The sequence below is a fragment of the Eurosta solidaginis genome, chromosome 4 (assembly GCF_040869045.1).
Source record: "Eurosta solidaginis isolate ZX-2024a chromosome 4, ASM4086904v1, whole genome shotgun sequence".
NCBI lineage: Eukaryota > Metazoa > Arthropoda > Insecta > Diptera > Tephritidae > Eurosta > Eurosta solidaginis.
Genome location: NC_090322.1, coordinates 11,114,762 through 11,131,507, shown reverse-complemented (window position 1 = coordinate 11,131,507; position 16,746 = coordinate 11,114,762). Strand labels below are relative to the sequence as shown.

At 34.3% G+C, this 16,746-nt stretch overlaps 2 protein-coding genes across 2 annotated transcripts; one reads left to right on the top strand and one right to left on the bottom strand.

The window, feature by feature from the left end:
• Positions 1–587: 587 nt before the first annotated feature.
• SMC6 (Structural maintenance of chromosomes 6) lies at positions 588–9,604 on the top strand. Its single transcript, XM_067780087.1, has 17 exons — positions 588–979; positions 1,043–1,262; positions 3,550–3,823; positions 3,883–4,009; positions 4,067–4,144; positions 4,210–4,382; positions 4,879–5,079; positions 5,712–5,905; positions 5,976–6,301; positions 6,372–6,688; positions 6,751–6,967; positions 7,044–7,214; positions 7,620–7,724; positions 7,786–8,121; positions 8,649–8,876; positions 8,945–9,075; positions 9,153–9,604. The coding sequence occupies exons 1-17, from the start codon at positions 740–742 to the stop codon at positions 9,175–9,177; spliced, it is 3,363 nt and encodes a 1,120-aa protein (XP_067636188.1). The 5' UTR covers positions 588–739; the 3' UTR covers positions 9,178–9,604.
• Positions 8,961–11,423, bottom strand: LOC137249022 (cilia- and flagella-associated protein 73-like). The gene is made up of 4 exons (XM_067780088.1): positions 11,174–11,423; positions 10,468–10,922; positions 10,033–10,320; positions 8,961–9,974 (listed from the first exon to the last, which is right to left on the bottom strand). Exons 1-4 carry the CDS (start codon positions 11,284–11,286, stop codon positions 9,820–9,822), a joined length of 1,011 nt encoding a protein of 336 aa, XP_067636189.1. The 5' UTR covers positions 11,287–11,423; the 3' UTR covers positions 8,961–9,819.
• Positions 11,424–16,746: the final 5,323 nt, after the last annotated feature.

Genomic DNA, 16,746 nt, shown 5'->3' with positions numbered 1-16,746 from the left:
ACTTGTACACTATGGTTCGGTTCAAACCTTGATGCTGCCAATACGTGTCAGTTATAGCGAAACTGGGATAGTTGTTAGTTATCCAGCCGCTAAAAGTGCATAGGCGGTTAAATGACAATCCAAAGCTATGCTATGGCTATGGCGTTAGCGTTATGGTATGACACTGTTAATCGATTACATTGACTTCCATAAGGTAGGTTTGATCAGCTGTTTTATCTGGTTATGATTTTATGGTTATAAGTTACCATTAGTTGGCCCTTAAGGAAGTTTAATTAGACCTTAAAATTTTGTCAGAATATCGCTCATCCCTTGCGAATAACGCTCGACCCTCACCATGGCGCAACGATACAAGGTGGCAGCATGGAACAGTTGATTATACCCTTTTTTTATTTGATTTGATACATCAACATCCGGTGCCGCAGGATTTTGACATTTGTCCATCGATTTACAAAAACAAAGTACATGGAATTTTTATTTATGTTTGTAGGTATGTCACCATGCTGCCACCTTGTATCATTCCGCTATGAGCCTCACACTGCATTTCGAAATGTTTCGAATAAGCCACAGATTATTCGAAGTATACAGTCTGGCAGCACAAATAAAAAATTCTGTTTGCGCCAAACGAAGGCATTTTGCAAAATTTTGTTAATGAATTTCTGCGCATATTATGCAAATATTAAAAATAAATATCATTTTGTTGTTAATAAACATTTAATAGGCTGTGCAAACACGTTTCAACATGAGTTTAAGCCTCTGTCGCAAGCGGAGTTCCAAAGAAAATAGTGATGCTTCCAGCGTTTACACCGAAAAGATATCTACGCCGGTGACACAGAGAAACCACCGCAGCTCGCAACAACAACAACGCAAAAGAACTGAACGTCCCAATGATGTTGTTGAACAGGTACCAAGAGATCCGCTGCAGGAAGAAGTGGCATCATGCAGTCAAGCGAAGAGGATGAAAAGAAGTGATGCGCATTTGGTTAGTGGAAAGTGAATTAAATGAAAAAGTGTTGAGCCATTATAATCGTTATTTAAATTGTAGTCTCAGTCCCAAATGGTGCAGGAAACAGCACGTTGTGGAAAAATCAAAAAAGTAGTTTTAGTGAATTTTATGTGTCACGCACATTATTGTATTGAAATGCACCCGCGCGTAAATTTCATGGTTGGACGCAATGGGAGTGGCAAAAGTGCTATTCTTGCTGCACTGGTTGTAGGAATGGGTGGACGCGCGCGTGCAACAAATCGCTCAACGGCATTACATAGTAAGTACAAACAGCCCTTATCACATTAGATTACATTGGCTAAGAAAGCATAAGAAGTGAACTTATCGTACAGCAAATTTTTTTGTGTTATGCCTTTTCTATCAAACTGCATCAAAAAGTAATTCTTGGGAAAAATGATAGCTTGATTAGATATACCTAATTGTTTGGTAATAACCCCTTTTTAAGATAGTTGTGATGTAATTGTCTGTTGCCTTTATTGAACTCGACCCATTATTATAAGACTGAGTTTAAAAACTGAATAACCCAGATGGGCAGTAGGCATGTCGTTGTTGTTGGTGTGAGTGTTATCGATGTTTATTGGTTCTATGCCGGTTATAGATCCCATACGTTTAGGAAGAGCCATTCTTGTGAAAAAGCACTGAATATGGTTATTGCGGAATGGTAAGACGATATAACTGACAATTTGTGATCTCAGTCTTTTTAGACTTAAAACATGCTTTTGAAACTGTGGATAGAGAGGAACTGCTGAATGTGATGTTTAATAGATAAGAGGAAAAGCCTTTATTGAACTCGACCCATTATTATAAGACCGAGTTTAAAAACTGAATAACCCAGATGTGCAGTAGGCATGTCGTTGTTGTTGGTGTGAGTGCTATCGATGTTTATTGGTTCTATGCCGGTTATAGATCCCATACGTTTAGAAAGAGCCATTCTTGTGAAAAAGCACTGAATATGGTTATTGCGGAATGGTAAGACGATATAACTGACAAATTGTGATCTCAGTCTTTTTAGACTTAAAACATGCTTTTGAAACTGTGGATAGAGAGGAACTGCTGAATGTGATGTTTAATAAAGGGATAAGAGGAAAAGCCTTGGAAAGGTTCAGAAGCTATTTAAGTAATAGAAAGCAGAAGACGATAATTGGAAGTGCAGTTTCACCGGTTGCTGATGTAAATATTGGGCTACCGCAAGGTTCAGTATTAGCACCGCTATTGTTTACAATATATATTAACGATATTAAAGAATGCTTGAAAAATTGCAATATTCGACTATTTGCGGATGATGCATTGATAACCATCAGTGAAAGAAATGTGGGCTTTGCGGTAGCGAAAATGCAAGAAGACTTAGACTCCCTTTACAAATGGCTATGCTATAGAAAGTTGAAAGTGAATGTGGATAAAACCAAATGTATGATATTTTGTAAAAATCAAAGCATTATGGGTGCCAATAACCTAAGCAATATTACTCTGAAGGTAAGAAACGTTGAAATTCAGCAAGTAGACAAGATCAAGTACCTAGGAATCTTGATCGACAAAAACCTTAGATTTGGAGAACACATAAGTTATTTAGAAAACAAAATTGCAAAAAAAAATTGGTTTTATGTACAGAACTTGTAAATATATTAGTCAACGACACAAAATATTAGTGTATTGATCAATTATTGAACCGCACTTTATTTATTGTCCAACAATCCTGCTATTAGCAACAATTAAAAAAAAACTGCAGATACAACAAAACAAGGCATTGCGATTAATTTTAAAATGTTCGCTTAGAACACCAAAAACTACAATGCTAAATATGTTAAACTGGCTCAGTGTAAAACAGTCGATATATTATTTTACGTTGAAATTTATACATCATATGAAATTAGGAATAACACCGAATTATCTGAACGGGAGAATACATTTTAATCATGAAATACATAACTATGGAACTAGAAGCAGCGGAAATATAAGACTGCCTAGAGTAAGAACGGAGTTCGCGAAGAACACTTCAGAATATATAGGTTATAAAATGTACAATGAATTACCAAATGCGATAAAAGACTGAAAATATTAATAAGTTTAAAGCAAAATTATTTTTATACTGTAAGTCATTAAGCATGTAATGTAAAAAATGTATTATATATAAATTTTTTTTACCTTGAACTAGGTCTTAAAGACCGTAAATAAGTAAATTATTATTATTATATACGTTCCGGTAACAAGCACCATTAAGGTATTAACCCGACCATCTCCGGAACGATTAATATGACCACATTAAACCTTCTACCATCCCGTAATTTCAGTTTCCTTTCATTTTGCATTATTTGCTACCAAGAAGACATTTAGATCAAATGTAAAACTACTGAATCGATTTATATAACTGACATGCTCACACATCCAGCTTTTCACAGCCACATCCATGCACACACTGATTAGATCACAGTCCGTCCAACGGCAATAAGCCAGAACACTAATATCTTTGTCGCCCTCCAAAAAGTTCAGTAATTGTTTTTGCCTTGAAGACATACGCGGTCTAAATTTAATATATCTTTCCTTCACAGGTTTAATCAAAAATGGCCAGAGTAGCGGACGTGTTGAAATAACAATTTCCAATGAGGGCCCTGAAGCTTTTAGACCGGAAGTCTACGGTGATCAAATCACCATTGTACGTAATCTTACACAATCTTCGAGTAATTATAAAATTAAGGATTCGCATGGACGTACTGTCGCAGAAAAATTTGATGAATTAAAACGTATAATAGAGATACACAATATTCAAGTAGATAATCCGGCATTTGTTATGAATCAGGATAGTGCTCGTGAATTTCTCAAAGAGTAAGTAATTAATATAAAAAATAGAAGATTGTTTAATAAATATCTTTTCCTTTTACCAGAATGGAACCAAAGAAAAATTATCAACTTTTCCTAAAAGCTACACAACTTGACTCAATACAAGATCAACTTTATAAATGTTGCTATGAATATCAAGATCACAAGCAGCGTTTAAAGCACATCGAAAAGGTGCGCTATTATAAGAGTTTATATGTTCATAGTTGGTAATTTAGTATTTTTGTTTAGAAATTGGAACAGGACCAACAAAGAATCACTGAACTAGAAACTGAATATAACAAACTTTTATCATTTTCTCAACTAAAAGTAAGCAGTGACTTGTTTTAAGTTTAAAATTGGTGTTGCAATCTAAATTTGTTATATTATTCCAGCATGAAATTAATCAGAAAAAGGCAGAGTATGATTGGTCATTAGTTATTCAATTGGAAAGTGAGCTAAATGAAATTGAAGAAGCTCTAGCCGCAGCAGTTGAAGAACATGATAAACTGGAAGAGCAATTACAGCGAAAAAATGAGATTGAAAGTGAACGGAAAGCAGAAATAAAGTAAAATTTGAAATCCACTACTGATAGGAGAGAAGTGACAACGTCTTTCTTTCAATGTTTAATTATGGGGCTAGAACTTTCTTCTCTTTAGAAAAAGGACACAAGGCCGAAACTGGATTGTCTTCAAACTACACATTCCAATTAGTGACAATTATCCCTTTCGAAACAAAATGAATCAAAAATTCAATTATTTTCTTGGGTTATTACAAGAAATCAATAAAAAAATTCAATTGCTGTATCGGGTTTCCCACGCCTTTTATAATATATGTATGTTTGTATCTTTTTTTGTTTATGTACATGATTTTGGGAAGGAAAGTTCTAGCCTGAATATACTTGGTATAATCGTAATCGTTGTCAGCTCTTCGAATAAAAAGGGTGGCTTACGATTTCCAAAGTTAAAAGTGATGATTAAGAAATTCTAATCCTGGGCTTACAAGGAAATAACTGTCCGCAACCCCAAAATTTTAAATGAATATTTTTTTAAATTCTCTTGCAGCCAATGCATGGAAGTCATTAATTTGAAACGTCGTGAGTACAGTGAAAAAAACGAATTCGTTCAATCAATCAATGCGCGATTGAAAGAAAAAGCTAAAAACGTTCATGGCTTAAAATATGATGTTGAAAATTGGAATAAGCGTGTGTCGCATTTGGAGTCTCTAATCACTGATTTACAACAAAATATTGCACAGCGTTCAAAGTTAGTTTTTAAATAGTTAGGCAATTTACTAGGTCTCTTGTTTTATTGAATTTTTTTTAAATACGATCCTTGTGCGCGCTACAATGAGTTGCATGTAGTATTTAAATACATCCATAAGAGCCTTAAAAATAAATAATTTGCTTGAAAATGCACACATGATACAAAAAGGCTGCTGAATTATAGTTGTTGTTTTTTTTTTTACGAAAATCTTAAATCATAGCACATGCTTTAAATAGGAGACCTTCTACAACAACAAGCACAACAGGAGGCCTTGTGAATTGCCTTAGTAGTATTATTAATGTTATTATTAGTATACAGTGAAACCTCGATATATCGATTTTGGATAAGACAAAAAAATTTAAACCATGAAGGCTTCTCTTTGTAACAATTTTTTTTTTTTTTTTTTCATTATTCGATGGATCGGAGAGTTTATATACCTTAATATAAAGAAGCGAAAAACCTAATTTTTTGTGAGTGCTACCGGAATTACAGTCCATTGCCTGATTTTTATCCAGGTTAATGTAACGACACAAAATCTCTTTAAAGATTTGAGGAGTGATGCCTAAATTATATATGTTTTTTCAGCATTTGGTTCTAAATTAGTTTATTCATTTATATTTCTTTACCATAAGATCCATGGGTGTGGAAGAATTGCGCCGTCGCAATGAAGCTGAACTTGAGTCTCTGCGTAAGAAGCATCGTGAAAATAAGGCAATGAGCGAATCCGCAAAACGTGAACACGAAATTTTTGTTGGCAATAAATCAGAAAAAGAAGAAGATTGCAGAAACTTTAAACATCAAATAGATAATTCAAATCGCAGAATGGGTAAATTACTTTCTAACTTATTTTTGTTTCCAACTTCTTATACTTTTTCAACTTCGTCATGTACAAACAGATAATCTCAAGCGTGAAATCGCAAATTTGCAAGCCAACAAAAAAAATCGTTTCTCTATTTATGGCCAAGACATGCAAACGCTATTGGACGAAATTGACCGTCACTGTCGCTCACGTAAATTTAGCGAAAGGCCGCGTGGACCCATTGGCAGTTATTTGGATGTGCCGGATCAAAAGTATAGAGATGTTATAGAAAATCAAATTGGTGGTTTATTGCGCGCTTTCATTGTAAATAATACCGCTGATCGTATGCTATTGAATACGATTATACGACAACGTTGTCCCAATTTACCGGTGACAATTATTACCGCGAAATTTTTAAACAAGGTTGATAATATAAGAATATCAAATTTTTGTACACACCTTTAAATCCCTGCCCTTTTTTCATTAACTAAAGGTACATGATGTACGTTCTGGACGTGTACGGCCACCACCTGGTACATGTTTGCTATTCGATGTTATCAAATGTCGCGATCCAGTGGTAATGAATTGCCTAATCGATCAATTGTCCCTTGAGACAATTTTACTTGCCGATACAAAAAATGTTGCTGAAAATTTTACCAAACAACAAGAACAAGTACCACAAAATTTGCGTAAAATTATTGTAGTAACACAGCCTGCTTTAGAATATTTCCCCGACCCCAAATATCGTATGTATTCGTTTAATATAAGACCAGCACGTTTAATACAAGTTAACGTAGACGAATGTATAAGGTGTGTGCGTTAAATAGAGAAACCTTGAAAAATTAGATAGAAACTTCTAAACTATTTTACAGCCAACTTGAGTATGAATATCGCAAAATCGAAAATGAAAAATTGCAACTGCATCACTCATTTACCGAGGCCGAACGTGAATTGCATGCCTCTACGCAACAGCTTAAAGAAAAATTGAGGCTAATGCAGCGTCATAAAGAAGAAGTTATGCAATTAGAGCAACGCATTAATGATTTGGAAAATTTTGAATATCCTGATACAAATGAACTATGTATATTGGTATGTATGTGCGATATACACGCAACGCTATCTAGGTTTTATTTCAACTTTTACCATTCTTGCTCTCTTTCCAAAGCAAAAAGAACTCACTGAAAATGAGCGCAAACTTCAAGAATACCTAGAGAAATTGGAGCATAAGAAAAAGGAATGTATAAATGCTGAGAATCAAAAGCAAAATGTGGAAATCGAATTGAAAAAGCATACCGATAAGATAAATGATATACAGCGTAGCATTCGTGAAAAAGAGGTACATAAAAATGCTATTGGTAAGGAAGATCTGAAAGAAATTACAAATGGAGTATGCATACGCTCCTCCTATCCTGAAGTTTTGATGAATGCTGGTGTAATAGAAGTCCTACCCATGTCGTGTAGACTTTCTGCTGTGCATATCTCTTACGTTATATAATATGTAACTGAGAACTGTCAATTCTCATAATTTTTGAATCTCTTTAAGAAATAACTAAGTAGCCGCAAAAAGTTTTAGGAGTTCCGGGAATTTCCCAAAATTTGGTAAAACATCTCGATACCTTACAGTCCAGATAAACTTGAACTAGTATTATAAGCCCTTCATATCTTATTATATTGTACTAATATATATTATTAGATATATTAAATATAATGATAAGAAAAATTCCTTCAAATTTAAATTTAGAATGAGACAAACGAAATACAAATGCGCCTGCGCGGCATGATAGACAATTTTCAGAAATTCGAAGACAAAAAGAAGCGCATACAAGAGCGCATCGAGACAGCTGAGGTGAGTTTGAAGTAAAATTTTTTCAATAAACTTTTTTGAGTCCTTTATTTCTTGTACTTAGTCAAATAAAACAGTGAAGCAAAAAGAACTAGACAACAAATTGAGGATCGTGCAAAAACGTGGCGAACGTTGCGAAACTGAACGTACACCCGAAGAGATACTTGATGATATAAAGGTAACTGAAGTAAAACTAAAACAAGGAGCTCCAATAAAAGAAGATCCACAAAAACTAGAAGAGGAAATAAAACGTTCAAAGCGCACGCTTTCCGTTGATCGGAGCACTTTTAAAACGCTGAAACTTGTCGTTGAGCAATTGAGGCAATCACAAGTAAAACGTATGCATTTCGTAAAAAATTTCAGAGGCCATATGGTAACAATGCTGCAGTATACATTTAATGTGAGTACCTATGCTACTGTCCTCAGAAAAGGGGCAGTAAAGTTAAAACCATAGCTCAATTATATGGTTGGCTCATCTCATCAGCTGATTTTATCTTTATCATTGCATGGTCGATGGGATTGTCAAAAGGTGATGGCAAACTCGAAATAAAATCGACACATTGACACCATTTCCTTACCACACGCAAAAACTGCTATGTTTTATGTTTTCATTTCATTCCATTCGCCTAATACCAATACACAGATTTTGACAATTTGAACAGACATAATTTGTTGGTTTACAGATGAGCCAACCATATAGTTGAACCATGGTTAAAACAGAAAATAAAATTTTTCGCTTGAAAATTCAAATAAATTTTTTTTCTTTTAGTGAGTTTTCCAACAGTATTTTTTGTTTTTTGTTTAGTGAATCAGTGAATTTTTTTTGAAGTTTGCTGGCTTTTGGTTAAGGACGGCAATATAATATTCTCAAAACATTGAAATTGCATTTTTCATTTAATATTTTTTTTCTTCTGTTTTCAAATACAGAAAGTTCTTAGTAAGCGCCGTTTTACTGGCTCTATTGAAGTCCAACACAAGGAACAAACAATGGAGATTTCTGTGGTGCCGCGCGACAATCACATTGCCGATGCTGTCACAAATACTAAATCGCTATCTGGTGGCGAACGTTCATACACAACTGTCGCCTTTCTTATTTCACTCTGGGCTTGCGTTGATCATCCCTTTTTCTTTCTCGACGAATATGATGTATTTGCAGTAAGTTGTTCAAATTTGAAATTATCTTTATATGAGTTACCAATCTCGTTTTATTTGTGATCATTTAGGATGAAGTTAATCGTGAATATATGACACGTTTATTGCAAAATGAAGGCAAAAGGCGCACAAATCGACAATTTGTGTTTTTAACGCCGCAAGATATGACTATTGACGCTTGTGATTATATAAGAATTCATCGGTGCGTATTTCTAATATACTAGTTATTTGTGTGACACGCAATCTTATAAAAAACGTTCATTCTAATTTCTATTCTAGTCTGACAGAACCAGCTCGTAACTAATGGTGCCTACCAATATATCTTTTCGACCTTCGTTGTTGACTAATTTGGAAAAGCGTTCGATTTTTTTACTTTGATAGTTTCCTTATTAGTTTTTACTATCAGTTTGTTGCTGGAGCAGCAGCCATCGTTATCCAGTATTGGTTTGAACTAAAAACAACCTCAAGTTAGCTTATGAACAATTTTGTTTTATTTATATATATATGTATATGTAGTAATATTTAAATGTACTCATGTGATAGATGCACATTCCTACACAGACATTTATATTTGTAGTAGACACCCAAATAACAAAAAAAAAAAAAAAAGAAATGTGTTAATTTGGAACTGTGTTGAAAAATTTCATATGTTTCGTTAAATCGTTGAATTAAATGTGTTTTTATGTTTATATGGATATACATTTTTTTATAAATAAAAATTACTTATTAGTGATACAAAAAGAGCGAAATTGTTATTAATGCGGAGGTGTTAATTGTTAAAACAAATATTTTTTAATTATTTGTATAATTTTTAACTGAATTGCTGAATTTTTAAAACAAAAATATTTTTAAATTATTTATATAATTTTTAAATTTATTATTTATATTTTTTTGAACTTGATTTTTTTCTGTCTTTATTTCTTCTTTTTCCATGTTCCTTTTAATTTCAGCATTTACCCTCCACCTTTTCGACAAATCCGCGTTTAGCGCCCGCATGCGCTTTTCGACATTCTTTCACCACTTCTTGCAGCAACTCGATCTCATCCTTAATAAAGTCCAATTCCTTTTCGACTTCATGGCGTTGGTAAACGGGTTGACGACCTGAAAGTGGAACATATGTTTAAATTTGCGCGAAATTGATTAAACAAACTTATCTTACCTTGTCGACGCCGCAACATTCTATAAACATCGCGTATACCATCCAAAGCACGATCTTTATTTAGTTCGTTTGCTGCAACACAATCTTTCGCATTGGCTAAAATACGCTCCCAACGCAAACATTCGCTACGTGCTTGATTATAGGAACGTTCCAACTCAGCTAAGTCATTCTTCAAACCCAGCACTGTAAGTGCGGCTTCATTTGTCACTTTCACCATACGTTTGCGCATCTCTTCGATTTCTAAAAACTTTTCCTGCTCCAAACGTGAAATTTCAACTTGCGCCAACACTGCACAGTAGAAGCACAAATAAGGTGAATTAAAAAGGAAAAAAATATCAACATTAAAATAAAAGGAAAACAATTTCCGACGTTGCAGGAACATTGTATAAAGCGAAATAAAAAGAAAAAATCATATAAAAAGCGTAAAGTACATACTTAACGCATCACACCGGTCCATACAATCTTTCACCGAATCAAATATCTCCGACTTTTCTACCACCTCTTGTATGACCGTCTCATATGGCTCTAGTTCGTCAACCGTTGCTTTAAGTACCTCACGAAACTCATCCAACTCGCAAATGGCACGCTTAAACTTTTCAATACCTTCCGCCAATTCATCGTGTAGTGCCATCTCCTCGGCCACTTTCTTCTCGGCAACACGTTTTTTATCATTGCAATCTTTTATAAAACTATTCACTTCAATGAAGCGTTTTCGCAAATTTGCTTGTATCTTGTAGAGTTTGCGTATGCGACTGGCATTACTGGCTGCTTGACGTTTGGAATTCTCGAGCATTTCTTCTTGCAGACGCAGCATGATTGAATGTTCGCGTTCATTACGTATGTAAAGCAATTCAATGGAGTCGCCAGCTGAATCCCAATTGGGTGGTTTGCTAGCAATTGGTTCATAAAAAAAATATATTTAGCTTCAGGTAAAAAATATATTTCGAAAATGCCATAAAACCCCGTTGAAAACACCCTTTTTCATAATTAGTTTAAAATCGCCCTATCTCGGGATTTGGTTGAAGAACAACCCAGTTCGGTTAAACATTTCTTAAATTTGAAACAGTATTTTTGTGCGTGCTTGAACCAAATCCTAAGATAGTTCGGTTTTTGTTGTCGAATAGCAATAGTAATAACTTACACAAAATACGTATCCTGCTGCTTCGATTCGATATAATCGCCAACTGCTTTTTCAGGACTCAAATCCAAATTGCCGATTACATCGATTTTCGTTGTCGGCTTAAGACGTGGCATTTTCCGGTTTAGGAAAAATCGTATGTATATTAGAAAATATATGAAATTACAGCGACTTCAAATTATTAGCTTATTTTTATTTTTTTGAACTTTAAATCAATGGCAGAGAAACTAAGTATCCATAAACCAAATGTATTCCAAGAATGTTGTATTCAATTCCAAGTGTTTGTAGGTAATGAAATCCGAGTGTAAATGATTTAATCTCTCCAACAAAAAAATTAAAGTGGCATTAACTTATATCCACTTAACATTTATTTATTTTTGTTGCTGTGACAACAAATTGGACTTCCATGGTGGTATTGAAATGACCGAAGTTTGTTTGTTTAGTTAAGCAACAGCGGCGGAAGTATAAGCCCTTTTTACTTATGGTGCGCTTTGCGAGTTCAACTATACCAATCCGTTTCTGTTGTAGGGTTTCGACGTCTTTTCGGAAAGACATTGCAGTCTCGAGCCAACGAGTCCACTAAATTACGGAGATCCAAACCAGCTCATCGTCTTGGTTATAAGATTTTGGAGTCCTCTTAAGAATGAGATGCGGGTACAGATGAAGATGCAATGGGAAAAAATAAGGATAAAGTAGGCGAGAATAGTAAAGAGAGAGCAGAGGGATTAGGGGGTCAGAATATACCCGCGGTAGGTATGCCTGTCGTAAGAGGCGACTAAAATACCAGATTCAAGGGACTGTGTAGCGCAACCCTTCAGGTTGCCAGCGCAATATATAGCTTCTCCAAACCTAATTGTCAACCTCACCTATCCAACAAGCAGAGGGGAATCGAGGCTCATGTGGGCAAACCAATTTTCGGCAGTACAAAGTCTGTTTTGTTGTGGTTGTTTTAACAGTGATTCGCCGCATCAAATAGGCGCGACTACTCACAAATTGTCATCAATATCCTCTGACGGGAGTCCAAGGAAACTTGCAGTCTCAACATGCGTGGACCAGAGAGAAAGGGGTGCTAGAGGCGTTGGCTCCACAGTGAATTTGAAAATATGGTTGGTTCCATGTAGGGACACGTTACAAGCAGGACATACATTATGTATGTCGGGGTTAATTCTGGATAGGTTAGAGTTTAACCTGTTACAGTATCCAGATCGAAGTTGAGCTAGAGTGACGTGCGTCTCCCTGGAGAGGTTGCTTTCCTTTGCTGTGAGTTTAGGGTATTTGATTTATAGAGGTCCGACACATTTTTGTTGAAATCTCTGAGAACCTCTCTGTGCTTTTTTCTTCTACATACGGCTGAATTCTCAGGTGCCGTTGTTGTTGTAGCGATAAGGTTGCTCCCCGAAGGCTTTGGGGAGTGTTATCGATGTGATGGTCCTTTTCCGGATACAGATCCGGTACGCTCCGGTAACAGCACCATTAAGATTCTAGCCCAAACATCTCGGGAACGATTTATGTGGCCAAATTAAACCTTCAGCTTAAACAACCCGTAGCAGTTCTGAGAGCGGTGTTTTGACAAGCCTGTGTGAGTATCCCTTAGGCTCGGTGACCATATTGAGGTCGAATAGCATGCAAGCGGTCGGCTAATTGCTCTGTAAGTGGTAATGACCGTTTCTTTATTTTTGCCCCAGTGTCGCCGGCAAGAGATTTGAGGATTTTGTTGGGGCTGTGGATTTTAGATACAATTGCAGATGCATACAAAGTTTGTACAGGGGTAAACTAGTTTTTAAAATAAAAGTGCAATATTTTTAAGTGTTCATTTTTTATTTATTTTTGTTTATTAACTTTAGGTATGTATGTATGTACTGCAGCTAAACATAATTAAAATACACATAATTAGCGCAATTACAGCAAACAAAACTTAAAAAAGAGCGTTTCTCAAGAAGTAGGTGAGTTCAGCAATTAGTTTTGTAATTTTCAAATAGTTTTATTTTACATTTTATTTGTGAATTACTAATGTATTTTACTTTTTAAGCAATAACATGAACTATATTCAGTAGTGACGAACTGTTAGATTATGTTTTTTTATTTAATATTTTTTATTTTATTTTTTTGTCAAAGCTGCAACAACTGAAATTTTGAACCTATGAATACTATTTTCGTTAAATAACTTTGACTTGGCTAGTTTTATTTTAATATTAATATCGTCTGTTATTAATTTAAAATTGTTCTCGATTCTGGGCTTAACTTTAAATGCTCTTTCTAATGCCATGGATTTTTTTAAAATATTTTTAATACTATTTACCTATTGCTTTGTATTCGCTCATTTCTGTGTTTCTAAATTACTTATGTAAAGTTTCAAGTTAACATTTCATTTTTAATTAAATTAATATTGGTAAAATTTTAAATCTATATTTTTATAGATTTCCAGCTTTTTTAATTTAAGTTTTATTTTTGCATAGTTACTGATTTTCAATGGTTTTTGTTATACATAGTTTTAAATAATCTTTCGCTATTGTAATATAGGTTTTTGACATGGAACTATTTCATAATACTTTTGGGTCTTAATCGATGAAAATTCACATATACAGTAGGTAGCCATGTTATTGTGTGTAGTAATTCTTTGAAAAAAAAGTAAGTTTTAAGTTGAAAATTTGTCAATACACTAAATATATGACCTTTACAGACTAGCATCTATTGTTCAGCACACATTTATTTCGAATAAAACTTGTTAAAGTTGCCGAATTTCCGACAAAGGAGTTTTTAGTTGTAAACATTTTTTTAAATTATTAAATTTAGCGCAAATTGAAATTTTAGTGTTTCCCCTTTTTTCATTAACTTATAAAACTGACTCATTCACCAGTTAACACTAAGAAATAGCTATTATTAAGTTCAGGAAATACTTAAAACGTTATAAATTAACGACAGTAAAAAAAATTCGGGTATCTCGACTACCGAAACAGTTTTTTTTTGTAAATTTTGCAAGGTCAAAAGTATTTTTTTTTTATATTTCGAGTTTGTGCCAAAATTTAAAACTGTATTACTTTTTCAGTTTTGTTAATATTTAATATTTTATTTTTACTTTATCAAACTGTGATTTTTGCCGGCTCAAGGTCCAATGTAATAAAACACTTTTTTAAATATTTCCCTATATATTTCAATCTCCTTCGGAGATCGTCTTCAGGGGATTAATTATCTTGTCCGATACACGACACTTGTTAACTCGCCATGCAGTTCAGAACTTGACGACGATCTCCGAAGGAGATCGAAATATATTGGGAAATATTTAAAAAAGTGTTTTATTACATTGGACCTTGAGCCGGCGAAAATCACAGTTTGATAAAGTCAAAGTAAAAAGGTCGCTACAATCAAAATTTTAATTTTATTTTTACTTTTGATGAATATATATGTATATATATATTTTTAACGACACACATATAATAATTTTACAATCGTTGCCACTTTGCTTCACTAAGACAATCCATTGGGCGCGTTGCATTGCACCAAAAATGACGAGGATGTGTGGAACATGGGGCGTGGTTGTATACATACACTATTGGACGCCAAGCTAACTAACCGAATAAGATGTTGTTATATTACCTTAAGATTTATTTGTATTTGTAAAAAGACAGTAGAAAGGTTAGGTTTTGCTAGTTTATACATTAAAAGTGATGTTTGTGATTGGGTGCAAGTGTAGCGGTGCAAATGGATTTGTGAAAGAATAATAGCAGTTTAAGTTGTTTTAAAAACATAAAAAAATATTAAATTATTATATGGAATAAGTAATCACCCCTATTCTGCATTTCGATTACGTTCCCGTTCTACGCTCCGCTTAAATCGAAGTTCGGTATTCTGCATTACGACGGAATCGTAACGAGAAGAGGAAGAGCAAATGATTTTTCGAAATCAGCTGTTAGTACGGAATGTGTGAACAATGGAACAAAATAAATTAAAGAAAATTTGTAAAAAACACTGAAAAACGTTAATATTTTATTATCCAAGCCATTTTGTACAAAGAAAAGGAATAGAATTTATTGCCGCCGAGTTATATTTTTTTGAGTGAAGAGCTTTCATAATTGTAAGTGTGTTTTTGTTGTTCTTTTGTTGAGATTGGAACACAAAATACCAAAATCGCCAAATCGAAAAAATTCCAATCCAAGTCGAAATGCAGAATAGGGCTGAATAACTTCTTCTAGCTTCTAATAAAACAAAAAAATGAAATTTATTCAGTTCGTAATATTCAAAAATTTCTAAAGAAAAATCTCAATATATGTTTGTATTAAAAAGATTTTTTTTGTATATGTGTTAGTAGATAATTATAAAATCGTTTCAATTCTTTCGTGAGACGGTCGGACTTTAGGTTATGTATACCTTGTGGGTAAAAGTTTGCGTTAACTAATGCAACACGACTCGAAACAGCTTGAAATTAGAATGTTCAATCACAGCACAGTGATTGCGTAACTTCTGGGTGAATGGACAGACTAAATAGATATGGTATCGGAGGATGTGTTGGTATAAGGCTGTAGAAATTGATACAAGTGTAAGATGGCTGTATACCGAGCCGATTTTCATCGAGTAATACTCGTCTATTTTTCAGGCAGACGTGTTAGCTGGTATAAAGAATATTCATTACGCTATAGGCATTATATTTGAATTACAGGCAAGCTATTAAGGCGGCAATTTCGCATTATTCGGAAGTGGAATATATTGGAAGCATATTTGGAGGGAGCTGATTGAGCAATGAATATTTCGAGTCAAACCCCTTAATCAAATCCTCGCTTTGCTTCACATCAAATAAAATGTCGTCACGTCGTGTTGAATGTTCAATAAACTCTTTTGAAATGTTTTAGATTCAGCACCGCTAAAAGTGAGTCAAAGACATTTAGATACGTTCCACCAAGTAGAAATGAATAACAGCGCAAGTATGCAAAATACCTAGTCATATGAAAGCAACATCGAAAACTTAGAAGCATTTCTTTTTTTCAACACAAGTTTTTATAGGCGGTAGTTTGCAAACACGCTGATTGTGTTTCCGCAATAATAAAAAGCTTCTCAGTGAAAATTCATTCAGAAGGAGTCGGCATAATACATGTATTGTAAATTTAAATTGAAAAGGAGCAAATTGGAGAAGCCTAATTCTTCTCGTAGATTGAACTAATTTTTTTTCATATGGAAGTCGCACGAGACTAGCACCCAAAAACAGCGTTATTTCTTGATTGACGTTCTTAGAGGCCACCACATTAATTATTAGATGGCAAATGTGGTGCCTATTTTGTGCTCCCATCCTGCACAATCGCCATTACGGCTGCTGCTGTCGTATTCACAGTCAGTAGCGAGGCGGCTATGGTTCTATCATTATTTAAGTGATAGCTCAAAAGAACGAGTACTCTTTCGCTGAAATGAACACCAGCAATTACGACATTAGCAATAAGTTCACGGCTGTGATAACATCTTTATCAGATTTCGGTCTTATCATTTTGGACATTCAATACCCAAACTTGATTTTTACCCCGCTTTTAATAAAGCGAAAGATAAATCTTACTTGTTTTTGAACGTCAGCTTCGCTAAATAAATCACTTCAC